General features: G+C 44.6%; 1 protein-coding gene across 3 annotated transcripts; it reads left to right on the forward strand.

The window, feature by feature from the left end:
* Positions 1 to 12,475: 12,475 nt before the first annotated feature.
* Positions 12,476 to 22,320, forward strand: PARP11 (poly(ADP-ribose) polymerase family member 11). Of its 3 annotated transcripts, XM_054163819.1 has the most exons (8): positions 12,476 to 12,519; positions 15,138 to 15,266; positions 15,365 to 15,485; positions 16,710 to 16,785; positions 17,986 to 18,058; positions 18,152 to 18,282; positions 20,475 to 20,626; positions 21,058 to 22,320. In XM_054163819.1, exons 2-8 carry the CDS (start codon positions 15,141 to 15,143, stop codon positions 21,369 to 21,371), a joined length of 993 nt encoding a protein of 330 aa, XP_054019794.1. In that variant the 5' UTR covers positions 12,476 to 12,519; positions 15,138 to 15,140; the 3' UTR covers positions 21,372 to 22,320. The 3 variants fall into 3 exon arrangements, with proteins under 3 accessions (XP_054019794.1, XP_009894954.2, XP_054019795.1); XM_009896652.2 differs by lacking the exon at positions 12,476 to 12,519 and having other exon boundaries at positions 15,108 to 15,266; XM_054163820.1 differs by lacking the exons at positions 12,476 to 12,519; positions 15,365 to 15,485 and having other exon boundaries at positions 15,171 to 15,266.
* Positions 22,321 to 24,297: the final 1,977 nt, after the last annotated feature.

Here is a 24,297-nt window from a genome sequence, read left to right on the forward strand (position 1 = left end):
CTGCAGTCCAAGGGAGTTTTGGCTCATGCATGTGTGCACTTGTGTTGCTTGTGCTGGTGAGTGGCTCTCTGTGGCTTGCGCAAATGGCACTCGGATTGCTCAACCCTGAGGTTTTTTGCATGTTTTTGAATAAAAGCTGATGCTGAGTGAAAGTACCTTCAATAGACACCAAAATGGATTTGTATGAATACATAGCTCTCTGTATCTCTCATTCATGAAAGCACAGTTCCAATGTGTGAAAGTGCTGTTTCCTTGAGCATTCCTTCAGACTGTAACATATCTGTTGTCTCACTGTGCTTCATTCTTGGAAGCTGCAGCAGATCTTAAGCAGAGACATACAGGAGAGCTGCTTGAAAAACTTCCACTTGAAAGCTGCTGAAGTGCCAGCAGTGAATTCTGTTCCCTCCTGGTGGTACTAAGCCTGTCAAGTTAGAGGCAGCCCGGGTGGAGGGTGCTCAGAAGCACCCATAGCTAAGTAGCACATGAGATGATAAAAATGGCATAAATGTCTCCAGGATGGCAACAGATGCTTTGAATATGTCATTGATTGAGTTCCTAGAGTATAGTCATGTCAGGCCGACTTTCCTATCCTGTGTCCACTCCCCATTTCTATGCATGAAATACAAACTCACATGCAGGAAGGGTGCTAGCAGAGGGCAGCCAAACTGATCCTTGTGGGCTTTCCTGGTCAGGCATAGCAAAAGGGTATTTTCTTAGGAGCAGCATGGACAAGGGCACCCATAATTCTGATGTAACTTCTTCCCATAGACTTGAGCAGCTTCATCCTGTATCTGGTATGGGGAGACGTGGAGATGCTTGCTTATGGGCTAGCCATCTGTTGTGCAGTAGGTCATAGGCGCTAAGGAACAACACGCCATTCCTCCTAGGTGATGTTTGCACCAGTGTTTCTTCTATGCAATATCTACTTTCACCTTTATATAAAAGATTTTTACTAGGATGATATAAAAAAATAAAGGAGTTTTTTAAAGGTGACTCTTTGAGCTCATTTCTATCCTAACCTCAACTACCACTGAAAACAAAGTGGACAAAAAGACTTCCAAAAGGTGACTCACAGAGATCTATTCCAACTTCACTGCAGTTGAAGTCCAGACCTCTTCAAAAGGTATCTTGCCCCATCCTTTCTCATCACCCATCAAACAAATACGTTAAGGAAACAGAAATTGCTGAGAAAGGTCCCCATAGAGCAGCAAACTGGTTCTGAGTTGTCTCACTGGAGAAAGCTGTCAGGTGGCTTGGGCATAATTTGCCCTCAGGAAATCTCTGCTGTCTTTTCCCAATCAGTTTGTTGCCATTCCTGCAGCTGGAGGTAGTTTTGGGGAGGATTTCCCAGGGGTGGATATCAGGATGAAGAGCCTGTAGTTCTCTGGGGACTCTTTTGTGCCTTTCAGGGGAGATGGCCAGGGAGTCCGTGCTAGGTGGCTCTTCAATCATCAGACCTCCTCTGCTCACTGTGACCTCTCAAAGATGACAGAAGCTTTGCGGTGACTTCAGTCAGCTTCCTCAGCACCTCAGACTCGTGTATGTCCAGCTTGCCTTCCCAGCAGAGTCTTGCTCTGCTGTGGGTAATGCTCCACCGACATTGCCAGGTTTTGCCAACTTATCTCAGGGGCCTAAGGCCTAAGAACAGACCCTTACACAAGAAAATGCCAAAGCAAAGAAGGCACCACATGTCACCAGGTCTCCTGCCCCATCTGGCAGAGGGTTCGCTTTTTCTGGGGCTCCCTTTTACCAGCAATGTATTCATGGAAGTTGTTTCAATTCTTTCCACACTCCTGACTAGTTTGCACTCCAGCTGAGCTTTGAGCTTTCCAGATTCCACCACATTCAGGCAACAACTCTATTCCTCTACAGCTGCCCAGCCCCACTTCTGTCTTCTGTGTACCTCCTTGTCGCTGTCAGCTTTGGTCAGGAGTTCTCTGTTCATCCCTGCTGGCCTTCTGCCGGGACTGAGAGACTTCCCACATATCAGAGTGGTCCCTTCTTCTGCTTTGAGGAGGCTGTATTTTGAAACTCTCAGTTCTGCTTGGCTCTACTCTTCAGGGCAACTCCCATGGAAAAATGCCTAGGAGCTTCATTCTCTCAACAAGCCAAAGCCTGCTTGCTTCAAGTCCAGCACTGTAATCTTGATATGTGTCTCACTCACAGCTATGTGAACCTTAGACTTGCTTTGTAGCCTTGTTGAAAGTCCTGCCTCTTTGTCAGAGAGCATTAAGGGCTAGCTGCTCCAGCATGGAAGGTTAGTCAGGAGAAGGTGGCCAGCACAAGCAGTGGCCTCACCAAGAGGAGCCAGAATGTGGAACAGCAAGTCCAGGTCAGGACAATGGCCAAAGACCATGGGTCACATGGCAGCCCAGCAATCTGCCAGCAAATGAATAGTGACCATGCAGAAACCAAAGTCAGCCAGGAAGCTGAAGCTGTGAGTCTGGATCAAGGTCCAAATTGTGCAGGTGGAAGCTCAGCCACAAACAGAACTGCCACAGAACTGTGATGCAGCACAGGCAGGAGCCCACAGCAAAGCCTCTGCTTAGAAACAGCTATTGCTCCCAGCAAAGCAGCTAGACTTGGTCTCAGCTGCCTAAACTCAGCTTTGGCCAACTAAACTCCTGCAAGAGATATACACACCAGGCCCTGACACACTGATCCCATCTCCTTCTTCTCCTGACTGGACACTCTGGATGGACCATGACTCATTTCATTACCTTGCCTTGCCTGGGAAAGTTCACCCATTGTGCTCACTCTGTCCTCAGCACACCTGCTCTGCTCTCCCTGTTCAGTGTGAGTGCTGTGCAAGCCCTTGGTCACTGAGGGCATGATATGTACTGTGACAAACACCCAGCTCCTGGTTTGCCCTGCCTTGCAGTTTTCCAGCAAAAGTGTGCACACTCATTTCACCAGGCACTTCCTTCCTGCTCCATGTGCCTCCTTCTCTGCAGGCTTTGGCCACTATCCCCTGAATATCCTAGGCCCACGTCCTCCCAGCTAGGCTGTTGGAAAACATGCTCTTGCCCACCCCTGGGTGGTGGTCTCCTGTGTCTCCCCAGCACTCCCTGTTCCTCCAAGACTGGGCCCATGGCCATAAAAGCCAAAGCCGTGGCTGCAGCACTGGCTGCGCACTCAAGTGCTAACCCTGAGGGTGGGCACCCCCCTCCCCAAGTCTTTCCTCTCCACTGACAGCACCAAGGAAAACAGAACTTGTGCTCCACTGCCCTGTAGCCACCCCTGGGTCATTAAGGTCTCGCTGAACAGTATAATTGGTGCTCATGTGGATGAGCAGGCCAGGGGCAGCAGGCCTAAGTCCAGGCATGCCTTAGTGCTCTCTGCAGCAGCCCCAGTCCAACCTCCCTGCAAGAAACAGATCAGCTGAAACAGCAAGCAAGATCAGGAGATTGATGCCTCTGCACCCTGTAGAAAACGTTTCCAGCCAGGGTCACACAGCACTTCCTCTCAGTGCTGGCTCATGTGTGGCTCAGATTCAGGTGGCTATAACACATCCTTTGATGTTTCATAGCACCAGTGCTGTCCTGGGGGAACAGAGCGAGCGAGTGAGACCAGGTGCTGGGATGCATCTCTGTGCACACACTGGAGCAGGGGAGTGTGGGAGCCTGACTGTGTGTACAGCAGAGACCTTCCAGTGATTTTCACTGCTGAACCCTGCCCACAGCTAAGCACCACACAGTATCTCAATCACTTTCCCCTTCAAGTCCCAAGGGTGGGAAGAGCAGAAGCAAGAAAACTCATGGGTTGAACTCAAGGTAGTTTAGTAAATAAAGCTAAGAGGAAGGAGTGGGAACAAAACTAATGAAGGCCATCGCTTATCAACTCCCACAAGCAAACTGATGCTCAGCAAGTCTCTGAACAGTGGGCTACCTTCCCAAAATCCCTCTCTCACCAATTTTTATTGCTAAACAGGATGTTATATGGCATACAATATCCTTTTGGTCAGTTTAGGTCAATTGTCCTGCTTGTGTCCTCTCCAAATTCATGTGTTCCCCTGGTCTGCTTGCTGGGGTGGACCTGAATGGGAAAAAGATAAAGTCATGCTGGTGTGGAAGCACTGCTCATTAACAGCCAAAACACAGGTGTGCTAACAAGGCTGGTTTAGCCACAATCCCCAAACACAGTGCCATACAAGTTGCTACAAGCAAAATTACCTCTAACCCTGCTAGACCCAGACACTTATATGTCATTTGAGTGCTTGGGGAAAGCAGCAGTATACACAGAGATGTAATTTTACTCTTCCTCTTATGGATGGCAACCCTGTCCAGAATTCCCTGACAGCCACAGGTTCCCAACCTCAGTTTGCAGTCTGAGATTTTCTCTGATCATTTCAGTCTTGCTTATTAAATTCCCCAGACACAGAAGAAACTACTGAGAGTTGTTTCTACTGCTCAGTGTAACTGGGCACAAAAGTGATCCACTGCTGCTCTTCTCTACTGTTTTTGTAGCAGTGTGATGGTTTAACCCACCTGCGCCAACAAAAACTCAGCTAGGCACAGTTGGAGAAGAGAATGAAAGCTGTGTTTCACAAGCAATGATGAAATGCAATGAATATATACAAAATATACAGCATTTACCATATTGTACAAGAATTCACAGGAAAGAACACAACACAGAAACCCTCCCGAGGATGATTTCACCTTGGGTTCCCCCCAACCTCTCTCCCTCCCCTCTCTCTCTAGTTAATTAGAAGAAAAAGAGAAGAGGAAGAAATTCTTAAGGGAATTTTTTTCAGTAAGGCTCAAAGCAGTTGTTAAGAAAGTTATTTGCTTATCTTATCAGTCTTCTGTCCAAGGGCAGCATGCATGCATGCCAGCCAAAAGACAGAAGACGAGACTGACTAGAGAATGTAAGATCGCCAAACTCCATCCCACTCACCTACCGAGGAAATTCCTTTAGAATTACCTTCCTTTTGTTTTCCTTTTTACACCCAAACATGCAGCTAGAGAATCCCAAACCATCATTTCTACTCATAAACTTGGCCCAACATAGGGACCGAAACCAGGGAGGCTGCACAAAGAAACTGTTCCCTACATGACTGTTATTTACTAGGAAATGAAGGTGAACGGGCATGCCATCTCCAGTCAGTCATTAGACAAGGTGGCAAATAACCCCTGCAGCCTTTCCGAGGTTGCATTTCACAGTAGAAGTGCCTCAGGCCATAGGAAAGTCTTGTTCTGTATGTAGAGAACTCACCTTTATACTGAAATCTCAGACTGAGGGACTCCAGTGCCGGCATGATACATGCACTGGAGCACAGAAGGACTATGCATACTACACAGACTTTAAATTAGTATGATGAGAGAAGCTTAGTCATTAGAACAACACACAGGGAGCAGCACTACAAGGTCAAAGAGAACCACCAGGCCAATTCAGCTGTTTGTTTCCTACCTGAGAAGCCACTCTGGTGGTGGCAGATGCACAGGTATTGAGGTTATCTCTTTCTCTGAGTTGCAGCTATTTGGCTCCAGTCTTAATATCATTATGCAATGCTGTGCTTAGCAACACATCGGTGCTGGGCCCCATCCTCTTTAACATCTTCATTGATGATCTGGATGAGGGGATTGAGTCCATCAGCAAGTTTGCAGATGACACCAAGTTGGGAGCAGATGTTGGTCAGTTAGAGGATGGAAAGGCTCTGCAGAGGGACCTCGACCTACTGGACAGATGGGCATAGTCCAACAGGATGGCATTGAACAAGTCCAAGTGCCAGGGGCTGCACTTTGGCCACGGCAACCCCATGCAGAGCTACAGGCTGGGGTCAGAGTGGCTGAGAGCTGCCAAACAGAGAGGGACCTGGGGGTGCTGATTGACAGCCGCCTAAACATGAGCCAGCAGTGTGCCCAGGGGGCCAAGAGGGCCAATGGCATCCTGGCCTGTACTAGGAATAGTGTGGCCAGCAGGAGCAGGGAGGTCATTGTGCCCCTGGACTCTGCATTGGTTAGGCCACACCTTGAGTCCTGTGTCCAGTTCTGGGCCCCTCAGTTTAGGAAGGACATCGAGACACTTGAAGGTGTCCAGAGAAGGGCAACAAGGCTGGGGAGAGGCCTTGAGCACAGCCCTGTGAGGAGAGGCTGAGGGAGCTGGGGTTGTTTAGCCTGGAGAAGAGGAGGATCAGGGGTGACCTCATTGCCCTCTACAACTACCTGAAAGGTGGTTGTAGACAGGAAGGGGTTGGTCTCTTCTCCCAGGCAACCAGCACCAGAACAAGGGGACACAGTCTCAAGCTGCACCAGGGGAGGTTTAGACTCGAGGTGAGGAGAAAGTTCTTCACTGAGCGAGTCGTTCGTCATTGGGATGTGCTGCCCAGGGAGGTGGTGGAGTCACCATCCCTGGAGGTGTTCAAGGGGAGATTGGACGTGGCACTTGGTGCCATGGTCTAGTCGTGAGGTCTGTTGGGACACGTTGGACTTGACGATCCTTGGGGTCTCTTCCAACCTTAGTTACACTGTGAGACTGTGATACTGTGATACATGGTCATGTTAGCCCAGAAAAGGTAGAAGTCCAAAAGTATCCAAGCATTCTGGTTCCCCTGGACTGTGCTACATCCTTCTTGAGAGAAAACAAACAAAATAAAAGTCTTCCATCTTTCTACCTTCCTGCTGCAAGTGCATCTGCTTGCATTTAAATTCTGTAATGTCAGCTGAAGAGTTAGGAACTTCCTGGACTGCTCCTCTCAAAAAAGAAGACAGGCTGAGATGTTGGAGTTAAGGCTGCACACAGGAGGACACAGAAAGGTGATGGATGATTTTCAAGCAACCAAGTAATGATGAAGTACTGAGTATGATAGTAAGACAACCAGAAAAAAAGGGACACCTAGAAATATGAAAGAAAAGTGAAGAGAGACAAGTTTTCTGGCTGTGGGCTGTGTCCTCCATGATTAAGGGGTAGAATCAACCATGGCTTTTAGTCAGTGTCACAGAAAAAAAGCATCAAAGACCTGAGATGTTCCCAGAACCTTTCCATTTCACAGAGACTGCAGAATAGGAGTAACTGGTGAAAGCACAGCAGAAACAGGTCTAGAAGAGTATGGTCTGGAAAACAGACACTGGAGAGGCAGGTAGAGAAAGATAACACATCTAACAGTTCCTTGGACAACAAATCCAGGTGATGTAGACTTTCAGGTAAAGGGTGCATAATGATGGATTCTACAGCTGCCTCCACATCCCAAGACCCATGCCATAGCTGAGGTGGACAGCCACTGCCTCCAGAATTGTTGCTCTGTATTAAGTAGAATATTTGCTTATTCTCTTTCCTTGCCTCTGGGCAGCTGCATTTGTGTGTGTACAAGTTTGTGGGCACCACAAGTTTCACACAGATTTTATAGTTCCCTTTATGCTGCAACGTATGTGCGCATCACAAGATCGTAAAGTTCTCTGCACAGTGGCAAAACACCGTCAGTCTTCTGCTTCATTTAATTGCATTGGCACAGTTTTGGCACAGAATGTTCCTGTTTTAATTGGTTGTTCTGTTTGTCTCATGCTTACTTTCAGTAAATTCCAGCAGAATTATATTTCACAGTATCACAGTATAACTAAGGTTGGAAGAGACCCCAAGGATCATCAAGTCCAACCTGTCCCAACAGACCTCACAACTAGACCATGGCACCAAGTGCCACGTCCAATCTCCCCTTGAACACCTCCAGGGACGGCGACTCCACCACCTCCCTGGGCAGCACATCCCAATGACGAACGACTCGCTCAGTGAAGAACTTTCTCCTCACCTCGAGTCTAAACCTCCCCTGGCACAGCTTGAGACTGTGTCCCCTTGTTCTGGTGCTGGTTGCCTGGGAGAAGAGACCAACCCCTTCCTGTCTACAACCACCTTTCAGGTAGTTGTAGAGGGCAATGAGGTCACCCCTGAGCCTTCTCTTCTCCAGGCTAAACAATCCCAGCTCCCTCAGCTTCTCCTCACAGGGCTGTGCTCAAGGCCTCTCCCCAGCCTTGTTGCCCTTCTCTGGACACCTTCAAGTGCCTCAATGTCATTCCTAAACTGAGGGGCCCAGAACTGGACACAGGACTCAAGGTGTGGCCTAACCAATGCAGAGTCCAGGGGCACAATGACCTCCCTGCTCCTGCTGGCCACACTATTCCTAATACAGGCCAGGATGCCATTGGCCCTCTTGGCCCCCTGGGCACACTGCTGGCTCATGTTTAGGCGGGTGTCCATCAGCACCCCCAGGTCCCTCTCTGCTTGGCAGCTCTCAGCCACTCTGACCCCAGCCTGTAGCTCTGCATGGGGTTGCTGTGGCCAAAGTGCAGCACCTGGCACTTGGACTTGTTGAATGCCATCCTGTTGGCCTCTGCCCATCTGTCCAGTCGGTCGAGGTCCCTCTGCAGAGCCTTTCCATCCTCTAACTGACCAACATCTGCTCCCAACTTGGTGTCATCTGCAAACTTGCTGATGACTGACTCAACCCCCTCATCCAGATCATCAATGAAGATGTTAAAGAGCACAGGGCCCAGCACTGATCCCTGGGGGACACCACTGGTGCCTGGCTGCCAGCTGGCTGTGGCACCATTCACCACCACTCTCTGGGCTCAGCCTCCATCCAGTTCCTAACCCAGCTCAGAGAGCTGCTGTCCAAACCACGAGCTGACAGCTTAGCCAGCAGTTTGCTGTGGGGGACGGTGTCAAAGGCCTTGCTGAAGTCCAGGTAGACTACATCCAGTATCCATTTCAGTATCATTTACATTAGCATTCAATTGCATGAATACATAATCACATTGATTATTACAAATCAATCTACTATGAAATGGTGAATACCAGAGAATCATCCACTTTTCTCTCCAAGAAAATGTATGATGGCAGTAGAGCCTCCTTCTCTTATTCTAGGTGATACATTCAAGGGCAGAGAGCAGGAATTCAGAGAGACAGAGACAAAATGGGCTCATTGTGAATTGGAAAAAGTACTAAAGTAATGTTCTGCACTTGGGAAGAAATAACCCCTGGCAACAACACAGGTTAGGAAATGACTATCCAGTAAGCAGCTCTTCTGGAAGAGTGGTGATCCTGGTAGATGGAATGCTGGATATGAGCTAGCAGTGTGCTCTGGCAGCAGTGTAGGCCAACTGCATCCTTGGCTGTAGAACTGCAGGACCCTATCCAGTATTCAAAGGAAAGGATTACTGTCATTTGTTAAACCCCACCTAGAATAATGCATCCAGGTTTGGGCTCATCAGTACAAGAAAAGCACTGAGCACCTGAAGTATGTTCAGCAGAGGACCAAAGAATCATGAGGCTGGAGCACTTGTTCTGTGAAGAGCAACTGATGGACCTGGACTTGTTTACCTCGAAGGTAGAAGGAGCTGACTGCCATCTTCCAATACCTACAGAGGTTATCAGGAAAACCAGGCCAGGCTCTTCACAGTGGTGCATGGTGGTAGGACAAGAAACAGAACGCTTAGGCTACACTGAGATGTACCAAATGGATGCAGGAAAACTTGTGATGATAGATAAGCACTGAGCATTGAAAGGTGGTGGCCAGAAAGGCAAGTCTGTCCCCTTGTAGATTTCAAGATCTGACTGGATAGAGTCCTGAACAGAATGACCTCATCTCATAGATGACCTTGCTTTAAGCAAGAGCTTGGGCTAGATGACCAAGGTGAAGTCCTGTCTTCTTTTAATCCCCTGACTGATCCAATTACAGAAGTATTATGTTAGGGTACTGACTGTCATCTCCCTCTACTTCAGCTGATTGTCAGCAGCCCAGAGACCTGTGCCTGTTACTTCTGTATCCAGGTAAAGGCATCATGAAGGATGACTGAAGGAGGTCACCGCACAGGACTACAGTGAAAGGACAGGATGTGATGTGCAAAAGTTACGACATTCTGCCTGGACAAAAGGGGAAAAAAGACCTTGCTCCTAAAAACAGTTCAGACATGCCTGAATAAAAACATAAACTTGGCCAGATGAACAACTGAGCAACCTAATCTAGATTTCAAGTTAGGCCTGCACTGATAAAGAGACTGGATTAAAGAGTTTCCTAACTCCTTTCAAACCTAGATCCTTGTATGATCCTACGATTTACGTACCAGAGAGTTCTCTCTTTCACTTCCATTTGCCTTTCCCTGCAAAAATGTGTTCATAACTAAGGTCTTATGGACAAACATTTCCTGTTTCTGCCTTTTTGCTGCTTGAAGTAGAGGCTCAGGAGAATCAATTAATGCAATTATGTCTTCTCAAGATAGGTTGTTAGTCTGCACACAGTACATAAGATATTTGGATTTTAGAGGATTTTAAGTTGCTGCTCTGAGGTGTCTGGCATTATCAGGTAGCATCCTGAGGATGCAGTCAAGCTCTGTTTTCACCATGAACAAGATATTCTAATCTCAAAAGAGAGGCTTATGCTCCGTTATTAATTATCAACCTAAACACACAAAGAAATGAAAGAACCACACCCAAAAAATCTCAACTTCTAAAACATGCTTCAAGGCATATAGCCTCAAAACCTCTTTAAAACTTTTGGCTGCTAGACAGATCTGTGTTGGAACTCCAGACTTCTGCAAATGCCTGACTATTATCTAACATTCTGTACATGTAGCATTTTAAAGAGCTGATCCCATGTTAGTGCCAGGCAAGGCAGCAGAAGTTCACACTATGTGTAAGGTATGATTATGTAATGCAAAGAGCAAATATGAATCTCAGCCTGCTGCAGGAAGGTCTGTGCATGGCTTTGTGCTGCCACAGAGAGAGAGGGGCGGCAGCAGCAGCTCTGTGAGACAGCCCATAGTCATGGACATAGCTAATGTATATATATATTTCACAGGAAGATTACATGTTGCAAAAATTCCTTGGTAAAGCAGAGGACTGTCGCTTATCCAGCCAACAATTAACTGAAAAAGAAAGTGCTGAAGTGCAAAGCATTAAGGGTTGCTGCACTGGGGAACTTAACCATTGTACTTTCATTGCTAGGGGTCTGTGTTCACAGAGGAGGCAGATGAAGCCTGTAAATCCCCATGGGGTCTCTCACACTCCTGGAGGACATAGCCTCCTTTTATTCCAAATTCCAGTCTGCAAGTAACTCTCTTCCTTTCCCCACTGGCTGAGGTACTTGGAAGGTACAGACTTCTGGTCTGCCTACTATATACTTCCCCCTTACATGTACAGTCCCCTGCATCATATATATCACACGGTCAACAAAATTAGGCCTTACACCTCCCTAGGCAGAGAAATTGATGTTATCCTATTAAGCCTACACACTACCCTAGAAGTTCAAAAGTTTAGGTTGTGTCCAGTTTCTGCTGTCTTTGAAGGACACCTTGTTAGTTAAGGAAAGATAATAAGGGGAGGCTTCAGTGGTAAGGATGCGAAGATTCGTTTGCTGATTACAGGAAATAAGGATGAAGTCAAGTTGCTGAGATGGCACAGCCAATGAAAATTAGAACACATTTTCCAACAGCTCCCCTTTTGTGCTCTTTAGTAATTCCTCCTTCTCTTCTTATTATTTCAGGCTACATGTCATAATGTCTTTATTTGTATCTCTGTCCCATCACTGGGAAAAGGCTACCTGCCCCTGAAAGAGTGGAAGAGGACTGGAGGTCCCACTAATGCTTATCGGTATCTACAGGCCAAATACCAAGAGGATGGAGACAGACTCTTTGCAGCGGTGTTCGGTGACAGGACAAGGGGCATTGGCCACAAACTGGAACACAGGAGGTTCCACACAAACAGCAGGGAAAAATTCTTCCCTTAGAAGGTGGCAGAGCACTGGAGCAGACTGCCCAGAGAGGTTGTGGAGTCTCCACCTCTGGAGGCATTCCAAACTCGCCTGGACATATGCCCGCGTGATTTACAGCAGGCGATCCCGGGCTACAAGGGCCTCGGACTGGACGACCAAGGCCCCACCTGCCCCCGGCCCAGCCAGACCGACCACCCCCCCTCCACCCTCACACCCCTCCCCTTCCCCGGCCCCGCCTCCCTCTCCGGCTCCGCCCACCCGGGTTTATAACTACAAGCTATGCCCCGCCCCTCTGTGTGACGAGCCTATCGAACGCCACCTCTAGCCGCTGTTGCTCCGCCCCCCTCGCCCGCCGCCGTTAACGGAAGCGCCCGGAGGCCGCGCCGTGACGCTAGGCCCTGCTGTCACTCCGCCCCCGGCCGCTGTTGCCCTACACACCCTCCGGGCGGCATGTGGGGAGCCACCCCGGGGTGGGCGGCCGATGCGGTGAGTGCGGGCGGGCGGAGGACGGGGGAGACGGCGGAAGCGATCAGTCCTTTAGTCTTCTTCCTCTTCAGTCTGTTTCTTACGAGGCGCGTCCCGCAGGCCGCTTCCCCTGCCGCCCAGTCCCCGCCGACGAGCGCGCTGCCAGGTTAAGGAAGAGGGTGGAGGGTGTGTAGGCCACCATCAGTGGGAAAGCTTAGGGCCCCCCATGGAGAGAGACTAGTGCTGTGCGTACATCGGTCGGCCCGCCGTGTCCTTAGGCTCTTAGGAGATCAGCGCTGAAAGGGGGGTCGCTGAAAAGGATAGCTGGAGCAGTGGTCCCCAGCAGCACAAAGCGGGTAAGTGGTGATACGGTTGCTGAGGGCGTTGTCATTTCACCTTGCGTCCCCCACTAGTGCTAGTGTTCTGCCTTCTGGCCCTGCGTTCTCACCCAAGTCTCTTGCTCAAGTGCGTTGTACTCCAAGGAGCAGCCAGAGAGTGTCAGCCCTACTAGTGTTCCCAGCAGGGAGCTGTACAAAGTTAGTGTTTGCAGTTGAAAGAGGCTTTGGCAATAACGTGTACTTTGCCAAGCGAGGCAGGCAGCACGAGAAAGCGGGCAGCTGCCCGTTCGAACGCTTCTATGCTTTTTACCTTGAGAGCTGTGAGACACTTGTGCAGGTTGCTCTGAGAAGCTGTGTATTGCCCCATCATTGGAGGTGTTCTAAGTCAGGTTGGATGGGGCTTTGAGAACCTGAAGGTGGCCTTTGGTGAGGGGGTTTAAAGTTCCCTTCTGGCCCAAACCATTCTGTGATTCCACACTGTGAATCACGTTTGTTGTTCAAACTTAGAAGTACCTCTGGGAAAATGAGGCAGTGCATTACCAGCAGCAGTAAACCTATTCAGTCACAGCACAACACCCAATGACCATTCATTCTGTTCAGAAGAATGTTTTTGCTGTCCAAGTAACTGTTTAATTTGAGTGGTTCTGGCAACTCCTGGACCTGTAGAAACAGGGAGTTGAAAGGCCACCTGCTAGTATCGCTGATAAAATTGTCACTGCTGCACCTTTGGTAGCTGACTGTCGTACAGAAAAAACAGAGACTTTTCTGTCACTGTTCAGAGTTCTTGGACAAATGACATGTGGGCTTGCTTTTAAATTCATCAGTATGGATTTGTGTCATCTTTCAGAACAGCTCTTGTTTTTATGGCTTTATGTGTTCATGCCTTTGGGCCATTCTCCCATACTGTTAAAGTATTCTGGAATCTACCAGCTTACCCTAACCTTTGTGATTGGGGTAATACATGTGGATAGAATGTCACATTGCTAAAAGCTATGGGAATAACTGCCTCCTTCATAAATAGTTTATTCTAGAGGCTGTGTTACTCCCAGAGGAATATGTGTGATAATGGGGCGCAGGTGAGCACGATTTTGTAACTTGTTCTAAAGGTATTACTGATGCAGTCTGTCAGATTCGAGGCCCTGAATGAATGTTACAATGGAGATGAAGTCTGGAAGGTTTTGTGGGAACGTGAGGAAAAGAAACATGGACTAAAAGGCCTGAATTGCTTTCCTCTAAGCTTTTAAAGTGTAGACTACCTCTGCCTTTGCTCTGTAGGAGAGAACATAGTCAAGTACTCATCTGAGAGGAAGAATCAAGTTGAAGGTGAAAGATGTTTCATCGAAAGATATGGCCAGTTGTGCTTTAGCACCTAACGGTGAAGACTCTGTGACTTTACATTGCTGTGTGGAATAGATGTTAGCAGATGCCCTCTGAAATAGAGAATAATTTCATTACCTCTTTCAAATCATTTTTCCCTGCAGGTGATGTACCTTTAGTGTTGTTGTGCTTGAACTTGAGGTAGTTATGCATGTAGCCTTGTAGCTACTGTAGGCGTCTGTTGTTTGTACTGGAGTAGGCTTGCCCTTTGACTCCACACTTCAGCGATGTACGCTTCTGATTCCTCTGTTTTCTAAGCATCTAGGTTTTGTAGCCCTTTGGAGCTTTTGATGATTAGAATAGTCTCTAGATATTACTGCAGAGAGGTTTTGGGGATTGTTTGTCAACAATCAAGAGAGGGCTAGCTTGGGAAGAATAAGGGGAAAGGGTAGTGCTAGAAGAGTTGCCTTCTGATTGTAACTTCAGCCCCAGTAGCACTGGTGAGCTGATGCCTGCTTAGCCTCCAGTACTTGCCTTTAGGTTTCTACTTTATTTCTGGGTTAAAGTGCCCAGGCAACATCTGCAACATCTGGGTTGTTAGCTAAGTGTTGTTTGATTTACTTGAGTTAAGGGGAGTGCTCAATTTCTTAGAAACAAAAGCTAAGGAAGTTGCTGGGAGGAGTTGGCAGTCTGGGTTAGGCAGTTGGAGCGGATTAATTGCTGACCTCTTCAGGGAGTCGGGCAAGCGTCTTTCTCTGAAGCATTCCCCCCAACCTATTTAGAATTATTGCTTGAGGATGGAGGGTGGCAAACTTCTAAAGTTTCAGGAGTTGATGAATCCCTGAAATCTGTCAGGGATTGTTCTTCTAAAGGTATTCTGGCATAGCTCCTAGCAGGCTTGAACTTGTCTAGCTGTTTTTGAACTTCCATAAATTTGCAGCATCCACACTGTGCCGTGTAAAAGCAATTCCAAGATTGCCATCTGGTTTACGAAGAATCTTCTCTTGCAGTTGTTTCAACCTTTACATGTGCAACCTTTGATCAGTGTCTCCTTGTATTGGAAGAAAATGTCATTCGTTGTTGCCTGTTCGGTTTTGTCACGCTGTTGTAGGCCGTTTCTCTGGCCTTTCCTCTGTTCTTCTGTTCTGCAGAAACCCAACTATGGCAGTCATTGCTTGTGTGGAAGCCACCCTGCCTGCCAAGGTTTTTTTGAAGTATTGTACATCTTCTTTATTTCACTTTTTGTATTGCTTTCTCAAGTAATGCGTTTTTGCAAACAATATCAAAACTTCCTTTGTGTATGTACGTGAATGTTTCAGGAAATGCTCCAAAGAACATCAGAAGAGTTTCTCCCAAAGATGGAAAGTTCAGTTGAAGAAATGGACACCTCTGATACCCAGTGGGGCTGGTTTTATTTGGCTGAGTGTGGTAAATGGCACATGTTTCAGGTAAATGCAGATGAAGTGGTATTAGCCGTGGTGGATTCCATAGGTCAAACTACCTATTCCTGAACTTGTCTAAATGTGCTTTTTCATTTATTTTGAAGACTGATTCAAACAGTCACTGCTCTGTTAGCAGTGAGGATATTGAAAGGAGCTTCCGAGCAAACCCACACGGTTCTGTTTCTTTTACTACTACAAAATTTAACTACACACTAGACTTTGCAGGTATGTATCTTTGTATAGAGTGCACCTCAATAATAGAAGCTGCCCAATACACCACTTAATGTCTCAGTTCAGCAAATCACTGCCCCCATAGCCAGTGCAAAAACTTGGGATTGGAAATGTCTTACTGGGAAGTACCTAGAAGTTTGGAGAAGCAGCTGCCCTATTCCATTTTTATTGATAAGTAGCATGCCTTGTTTAGTAGCAGTTCATCCTGTTACTGCCGCTTAGCCTCAGCTATAGGTGGTATGTAGCATACATCTGCAGCACTGGGAAGTTCAAACCTTTTAACATGCAACTGCCTGTAAGCTTGAAAAACCTTTTTCTTTCAGAGTCTGAATAAGAAACATTATTATGATGAAGTTTTCTTTAACATACTGGCATGAAAGTGATTTCATAATTCAGCAGGTAGTTGGGGGGCAATTCTGTTGTTAGAATAACAAGGAAATTGGTTACACTCAATAGTCTTAAAGGACTTCCCAGCTGAAACAATTCTATGATTCTATGTGCAAAAGGGTTTGTGTCACAGATTGTACAGATCTTATGCCATGCTTGTAAATTGTTTTAATGAATGCAGCTAATTGTAAGTTACTCTGTCCCATGTTGAATGGTGTGGTGTAATGATTTGATTTATTTATTTGGTTTTTCCACCCATAGGTTATTTATTTTCTGATTAAATTGCAAAACAGCTATCTGCTTAAATAATAGTATTTCAAATGCTTAGTAGGGACTGGGTAAACCAGCCACACACTGGGACTAGAGCAGTATGATTTAAGGAAGATTGTTTACTTGGGTTGCAGTGTCTGTTTAAAAAACCACTTTGTTTTGCTTCCAGAATAATAGTACTACATACAAATGAATACAAAGGAATGACTTTTATGTTACTGTTTGTTGTATCTCAAATTAGGGATAGTAGTAGTATCATCATCCTGCTTACAGGAAAGTCAGTGGAAATTTTGCCAGTGATTTGGACGGGCAGTTTAACAGTAAATGTTTTGTTGGTGCAATGCTTGCACATTTTGCCAGCTCATCTGAGGGGCAGTGATTGTGAGGCCAGTGTTTGGAATCATTTATCAAAAATGCTGATTTGTTGATTGTTGACATAAGAATTCCTGTCCTGCAGCTCTGGGTGTAGTAATGTTATTTTTTTAAATGCCAGCTGTTTCATATGCTATAGAGAAATGCCAGAAACTGACATCCTCTTACATCCTCTTGTTTTATGCTCAGTGATGAAACAAACTAATCTAACTACCCTTAAGCAACGTCCAATAAAGCGAGCTCCTTTTTCTATCAGTGCTTTCAGGTAAGGAAATACAAGGAAGGCTCTTTGTTTTTATTTTATTCCTAATTAGTCCAAGTGGAAAAAAAAACCATCTTTGCACTGACATTTTAGAAAGCCTGTTCTTTTGAGTTGTCACACCATTTTGGGATGTAGTAATGTAATAATTCCCTTCTGGATTTTTGTTTCTGGAATAATTGCATTTAGTAATCTCTTTGTGTGGTGATATCATTCTTTAGTTCCAGATGATTGCCTATAGTCCAGGTATTGAGCCTTAAACAATGCTAGGAGTGTGGAATATATACTTAAGACTTTTATTTTTGAGGGTTTACTTTTGTTTTTTTATTAAAAACCAAACAGACAAAAACCCCAAATTCAACTATGATTTTTCAAGTGTGTATTTCTAACACAACGCTTTTAAAAGCCTCAAATGAGGGCTCAGTTTCCAGAAGCTTAAACTAATTGCAATTCCTGATACGTGGGAATATTCAGGCTATATGTAGACTCTCACATGTCTAAACTAGTGTTGCTTTCCTGATGATCTGGACCTGTATTCCCATCTTTTTTTGGGGGTAGATGGTGTATTGAAACCATTCATTACCCTAGTTAATTTATAATAAGCTAAGCTAGAATGTGAATATAAAATACTCATAGGGCACAAGCCCTATGAGGAGAGGCTGAGGGAGCTGGGGTTGTTTAGCCTGGAGAAGAGAAGGCTCAGGGGTGACCTCATTGCCCTCTACAACTACCTGAAAGGTGGTTGTAGACAGGAAGGGGTTGGTCTCTTCTCCCAGGCAACCAGCACCAGAACAAGGGGACACAGTCTCAAGCTGCACCAGGGGAGGTTTAGACTTGAGGTGAGGAGAAAGTTCTTCACTGAGAGAGTCGTTTGTCATTGGAATGTGCTGCCCAGGGAGGTGGTGGAGTCACCTTCCCTGGAGGTGTTCAAGAGGGGATTGGATGTGGCACTTGGTGCCATGGTCTAGTTGTGAGGTCTGTTGGGACAGGTTGGACTTGATGATCCTTGGGGTCTCTTCCAACCTTAGTTACACTGTGATACTTCTTGCCTTTGACCTTACTTGCTGAAAACAGCCTTTGAATTAAAATCCTAAGTGGTTTTGTGTAAGGTTTTTCACATGCTGTATTGTTTGCAGCAGTTTGACAGGAATAAAAATGGCTCATGTCCTTGTGATGGGTTTTTATGTTTGTTTTTTCTGTTTGAAGTTTCATCTGTGAAAATGAGGCTATCCCTATGCCTTCCCACTGGGAGAATGTAAATACTGAAGAGCCATATCAGGTAAGAATTGGTATGCAAGCTGGTCAAAAATATGATCTTGAAAAAACCATCATCAAATTGAAATAATATTAACATCCTCATTTTTTCCCCCAGCTTATTCCATTGCAAAAGAAAACAAATGAATATGATGAAGTTTCTAGTCTCTTTGGCAAAACAATGGATAGCCACCGAATTAAAAGAATTAGAAGAATACAAAATCTAGACTTGTGGGAGTTTTTTTGCAGGTGAGATTATTTCTAAAAACAGCAGGTTGTTCACAGAGCAGATCCTGAAAGCATGCAGCAAAAATATGTTTGATTGCTTGTTGTTATGAATGAAAATGTGTGTTAGCCTTTTTCTCTTTAAATTTTCTTGTGCCATTCCTCTGTATTCAGGATTCCCCTGTCCATACTGTAGATTCTACTGGTACAGACATGCAACAGTTGTAGCAATGGATTAGGTGTTGCACAGATAAGATTGAAGCATTGAAGATGTTCAGGATGTCCATGTGGTAGATTCCCAAGTTACAGAGAAATAAGGAGAACAAAAAGAAGATTCTTGTAAATAATTCCCTGCCACACCTGTATGAGTTTGATTTTTGAGTGCCAGTCAATATTTGTGGATTGTTCTAATTTCTCAGCTTTATGAAACCTATGACAGAATTAAGTGCCAAATTAGCACATGTTCTTGTAGCTTAATGTGCTACAAAAGCTTCTTCAGAGTCCATGCTTTCCCCTCTACATACTCTGTTGGCCTGGAAGCAGTAGGACATACAGAACTGTGTTTTCACTTATTTCATATCCTCAATCTTAAGCAGTTCTATTTGACAGAAGTTATCTGTGTAGCCTCTAAGAAGGCATATGTATCAGAATCACTTTTAAAGATGTTACTACACTATTAAGCCCAGCTGCAGAGTGTTGTATGGTGAGAAAGTAGCTACTAGATGTATGTTTAGAATTTGCATAAATGATTTTTTTTAAGATATGTAATTTATTGTTACTTTAAAACTGTCATGAATATGAATAAGGAAATGAATTCAACTCTTGCTTAAGAGTTAGCAAACTCTTAATTGCAAATGTATTTGGTTATATTTATCTGTATTAAGGCTTATTTGCTTGGCCTTGTGTTTCAAGTTTCTGTTGTAATTCTACCAAGCAGACTCGAGTCTCCAGTGTAGATTGGAAGAGAGGGACAGTGGAAGACTTTTTTTGCTTAGCTGAGGAACTGATTTAATTTGGAGAGTGTTTGAGTTTTGCTGACTGGTTAGTGAGTAGAACTTGTGGTTTAATAGGCTAGAATATTCTCAAGGGATGAAACTGAGCATGGGAATTAGAATTTCATATACCAGGAGTATGAAAGTATTGCCATATAACTAACTACAAACCAGGCACTTTTTAGTACCTGTACAGTATAAAAGTATAAGGGGAAAGTAATTTCCATTTTAAAGCTTTTCCTGAATAAAAAACCCAAACACAAACCAAGCAAAATAAAACCTGCTAGAACAAATGTATGTATGCAGTTGAGGCTTAGCTACGGCCCTGGAGTAGATGAGCTTCACCCACTGGTGAAGAAACTCCTGCCTGGTAGCATATTACAGAGAAGTAGGTATTCCATCGTTTCAGATTCACCTGGGAGTTCTTTTGGTGTCTCATGCAGGAAAGTGAAAGTAAAAGAAGATGAATCTCAGTCTAGTATGAGTTTGGAGTTGTTGAGGAGTACATCAGTAGAAAACAGTGTTAGATCAGTGGCACTGCTGACATTGTGAGCTAAGGGGAACCTTGGCTCCTGGCTTTCGTTGAGTTGCTAATATTGTGGAATGTGAGAGCTTGGAACCTCTCTGCCTCTTGACACAAAATGCCACAAAGGAAATTACTACCTTCCAGGTGGCATTGAGATTCCACTTACATTCTTCTGAGTTGGAAAGCATTTGTAGGGGAGGAAAAAAAAACCAAACCACACCCTCCACCCCTCTCCCCCAAAATGAATAAAACTAAAAACCCAAACAAACAACAAAACCAAAACAACATCAAAACCCACCCCAACAAAACAACAAACAACAAAGGCCAACAAACCAACAACAAATTAAGTTGCCAAGACAGAGGTATTTTTGTTAGCACTAAATGGTGAGGGGAAAAAAAAATACCTGAACAGTACACCTGCATAAGCATCTTTCAAGCTATGTGCTGCAAGATTTTACCTTCTATGGAATGTATTTATTCATAAACAAGGTATTAATTGCAATATAGTGTTCTTCTGACCTTGAATTATGTCTGAGCAATGTCCACAGCATCAGGAAGTGTGTGATTTCTAAATATGTATCTTCAAAACTAGAATCATCCAGACACTTCTGCACGTGGAATGTATGGAGTGGCTGAGAGCTGTCCCTTCTCCCAGGTTGGGAGTAGTAATTTAATGGTGTATTGTGTGTTCTCTGTAGGAAAAAAGCTCAACTGAAGAAGAAGAGAGGTGTCCCGACTATTAATGAGCAGATGTTGTTTCATGGCACCAGTAATGAATTTGTAGAAGCAATATGCATACACAACTTTGACTGGAGAATAAATGGGATGCATGCTGCTGTATATGGAAAAGGTAAGCATGTTTGTAATTTGTTTGGTCCTTTTAACACTGCAACGTTGTGGAGTGTTCCCTATAGCATATTCTGTGAGGTACTCCCTGTGTTTACCCAAGAGCTGTTTAATCTAGCTCTGCTTTTACATGAAATGTCATTCAGAAAGTTAGGATGAAGTAAGGAATGTCATTGTCACAGCTGCCTGTTTGGACCAGGGAGCGTAGAGGAGGGACGCCTAGCGTCATCTCAGGACAGCCTCCCTACTGAAACCTTTGCCTTAAAATTATTTGATCATGTTGCTATAATCTGATGATTTAGAGAAAAACCTGGATTCCTAATAACCATAGAAGAGTAGACATCTTTCCTCATGCTGATTGTATGTTCTGTATGTAGATCCATGCTCTCACAGTTAAGCTCTCGTGATCAGTTGTTGGGTTTTTTTATTTGCAAGGGACGTATTTTGCAAGAGATGCATCATATTCCAGTCGCTTCTGCAAAGAGGACATGAAGCATGGAGATACTTTCCAAATTCATGGTGTGAACCTGCAGCCTCATCTGCATAGATCAGATAAAGTCATGTTTCTTGCTCGCGTATTAACTGGTGACTATATCAATGGCGACTCAAAATACATGAGGCCTCCTTCAAAAGATGGAAGTTTTGTGAACTTGTATGACAGCTGTGTGGATAATACCTGGAACCCAAAGATCTTCGTTATCTTTGATGCAAACCAAATCTACCCCGAGTACTTAATAGAGTTTTGTTAAGTCTGAAAGCAGATGAACTGAGTAATGTTTGTGTCTCTTCAATGCTTTGTTCATTTTGTAAAGACATACAAACACATGAAGCCTGAGAGGTGTTTCTGAAGGAGGGAAGCAGTTGAATGTTGAAGAGAGACTGTCAAACAGGTTTTTAAAATCTGTGACCTTTACTAATGTGTGTTTCAAATGTAGAGACTGTTACAAGTTTGAACTGGCTTGGTGAGCCTTAAATGCGTTGGGCATTGGTAAGTTTGCAAAGGCAACATTTATGTTCTCTTCGGGTTTTTTATTGATACATTGCAAGTATTCATGTGATAGAAATATGCCTGTAATATAGTATGCCTATGAGAAAATCTTTTATAAAGATTGTCTGTAGAACATAAACATAACAAAAACAACAGCAAACAAAGCAGGGGACTTGGCTACATATTTGTGTGTCCGTGTTTTGTAGTACACGTTGAACCTCACCACACAGCCACTCACTCACTCTGTGTGTCCCTTAAGTACAATGAAAAGGAGTAGAACAAGAAGAGAAATAAAAATCCAAGAAGAAGACAAGTGATGGACAGTACAATTGCTCACTACCTGGGGCCAATGTTGAAACGGCAACTTCTCGCCCCTCTCCAGGCCAGCTCCTTTACTTTCTGTACTAAGCATGGCATTTTGTGGTGTGAAATATCCTTTTAGCTGGTTTAGGTCAGCTGTCCCGGCCATGATCTCCTCCAGCTTCTTGTGCTGCTGCACAGCAGCAAAACAAGGGAAGTTGGAAGGTCCATGATTCTTTACTAACAACTGAAAATGTTAGTATATTACCAGCATTTGCCTCCTACAGAATTGAAAACAAAGCCCTATTCTAGCTATTAAGAAGAAAAGAACATGAGCTTTATAACTCAGATGAAGCCAGGACAATGTTGTGTTTGGAAATGTCTTAGATTCTAAACTCACCAAAAAAAACCCCAACCCAACTATATGGAGAAAAAAACTGCTAAGGGAACTCTGAAGTTCACCCAAGCTGCTCTGTTTCACTTTTAGGTACATTTTACTGTGAGCTTCAGTCACACACTTGTAAAGACTTAATGCCATGCTTGGGAGATGACAGAACTCTTGCACTAGGATTAGAGTGTGTGTTTTGATGGAAATGATGCACATAAGTTCTTGTGGTGGTTAATTGTTGGGTATGTAACTGTTGAGTTCAGTTTTGTAGTATCAGCAGTCCCATAGACTTTTCTGAGTTCTTACCACAGAAATGTTGTCCTCTTGTTACAGTCTATGTGTATGCACTCACAGTCATGCAGCTGTGCTGCTGTGATTCGTGTCTGTATAGAGGTTAAGCAGCACTCAGTGTTCTGTGTACTTGCTCTTGCTGCAGACAGTATGAGGATAATGCTGCACTTCAGCTGAGAAGGGAAATTTCAAAAGGTGTCATCTTTTTGGTGTTGAACACTTAGAAAGCTTTCAGTGACACTTGTGTATATCAGGCTTTCGTAACTGTGGTATTGTTTTAAAGCTGGGGAGTATTTTTCATGTGTAGAAAGAGTAAAAGAGACAGTATTTGGGTAAAGGGCAAACCAGAGAAGCTAAATACATGAAGAGCCTGAAAAAGGGGCAGTGCACCTGAAATGTTAAATAATTGGCTGCAAAGTTGTATCCACTGCATTTTGCTTTGTTAAAGTGGCACTAAGGGATAGTAATACAAGATCAAAGTGGAAGCTTTCCAAGCTGCTTCTTTGGATATAAGCAATAACAAATCCTTACAGAAATAGTATATAATTATGGCAGATAGAGAATGATCTGTGTTGGTCTGTCGTGGAGTTGGTACTGGACTTCAGGATCAAAGGCTGTGTTTAAAATCTGTTGTATTTAAAAGGCACTGCAGCTGGCATGGCCAAGTCTGCTCGAAGTCACATTACACCTATGAAACTGGAAGCAGAATATGACTGTGTGTCTGGCATTAGGACTGAGGACACAGACTTCTCTTCCCTCTCTTTAGTGCTGTTGTCTTTGGCTGTCATTGGCACTTGTGCAAGTTGAGTGTCTGTATTTATAATTTCATGGTAGTTTTTTCTTCTGTTCCTAAACTGTAAAGGGCTAGGTGCAACAGGAAGTATGATCTCTGATCCGGGTTGGGATCTCTAGGTTATACTCCTGTAGGCATGATTTGTCTTTGATTCACTAGCTGTGCAAAAGGTGCATTGTTCCTCCTTGCATTGTATGAAATTTAATAGCAGGGAATTTGTGTGTGACTGACTTCTTTTTCTTCTTATGCAGTGTTCTGTCAAGCTAACAGACATGCTGTTGTTTCTCTCATTTGGCCTTTTATTTTTTCTAAGGTGTGAACTGACACTTTTAGTCAAGAAAAACGAGGTTTCTTTTCCAGTGTCTCATGGACACAAAATACTAGCATCTGTACTGATCTTAGTGACTTTTCCAATTGCTTGTGTGATGATGTCATGTTTAGAACTCAACCAAATGGAATGGCAGGACCATAGTCTCACCAGACTACTGTGCAACTGTAGCTGTAGGATTTGGTTTGACTCTGGGGAAGGAAACCTGCTGTTTTCTGTTACTATTTCATGTAGTGAAACTCTTTTCCATTTTGTTTTTACACCTGTGCAAGCAAGCACATCTTTCTCTTATGTGTCTTGATCTGAGGTAGAGCTTTCCTACTAAATTACCCTTGTGGCAGAATATTTCAGTATGAGCTAATCTTATTCTATATAATAGTGGCCTCCTTTGCCAGCTTTGCTCTTGGAATGGGCATATACTCATTCATTTAGTGGCTGGAGAGCTGCCAGAGAGGGACCTGGGGGTGCTGATTGACAGCTGCCTGAACATGAGCCAGCAGTGTGCCCAGGTGGCCAAGAGGGCCAATGGCATCCTGGCCTGCATTAGGAACAGTGTGGCCAGCAGGAGCAGGGAGGTCATTGTGCCC

This window comes from Dryobates pubescens, chromosome 8 (genome assembly GCF_014839835.1).
Source record: "Dryobates pubescens isolate bDryPub1 chromosome 8, bDryPub1.pri, whole genome shotgun sequence".
Taxonomy (NCBI): domain Eukaryota; kingdom Metazoa; phylum Chordata; class Aves; order Piciformes; family Picidae; genus Dryobates; species Dryobates pubescens.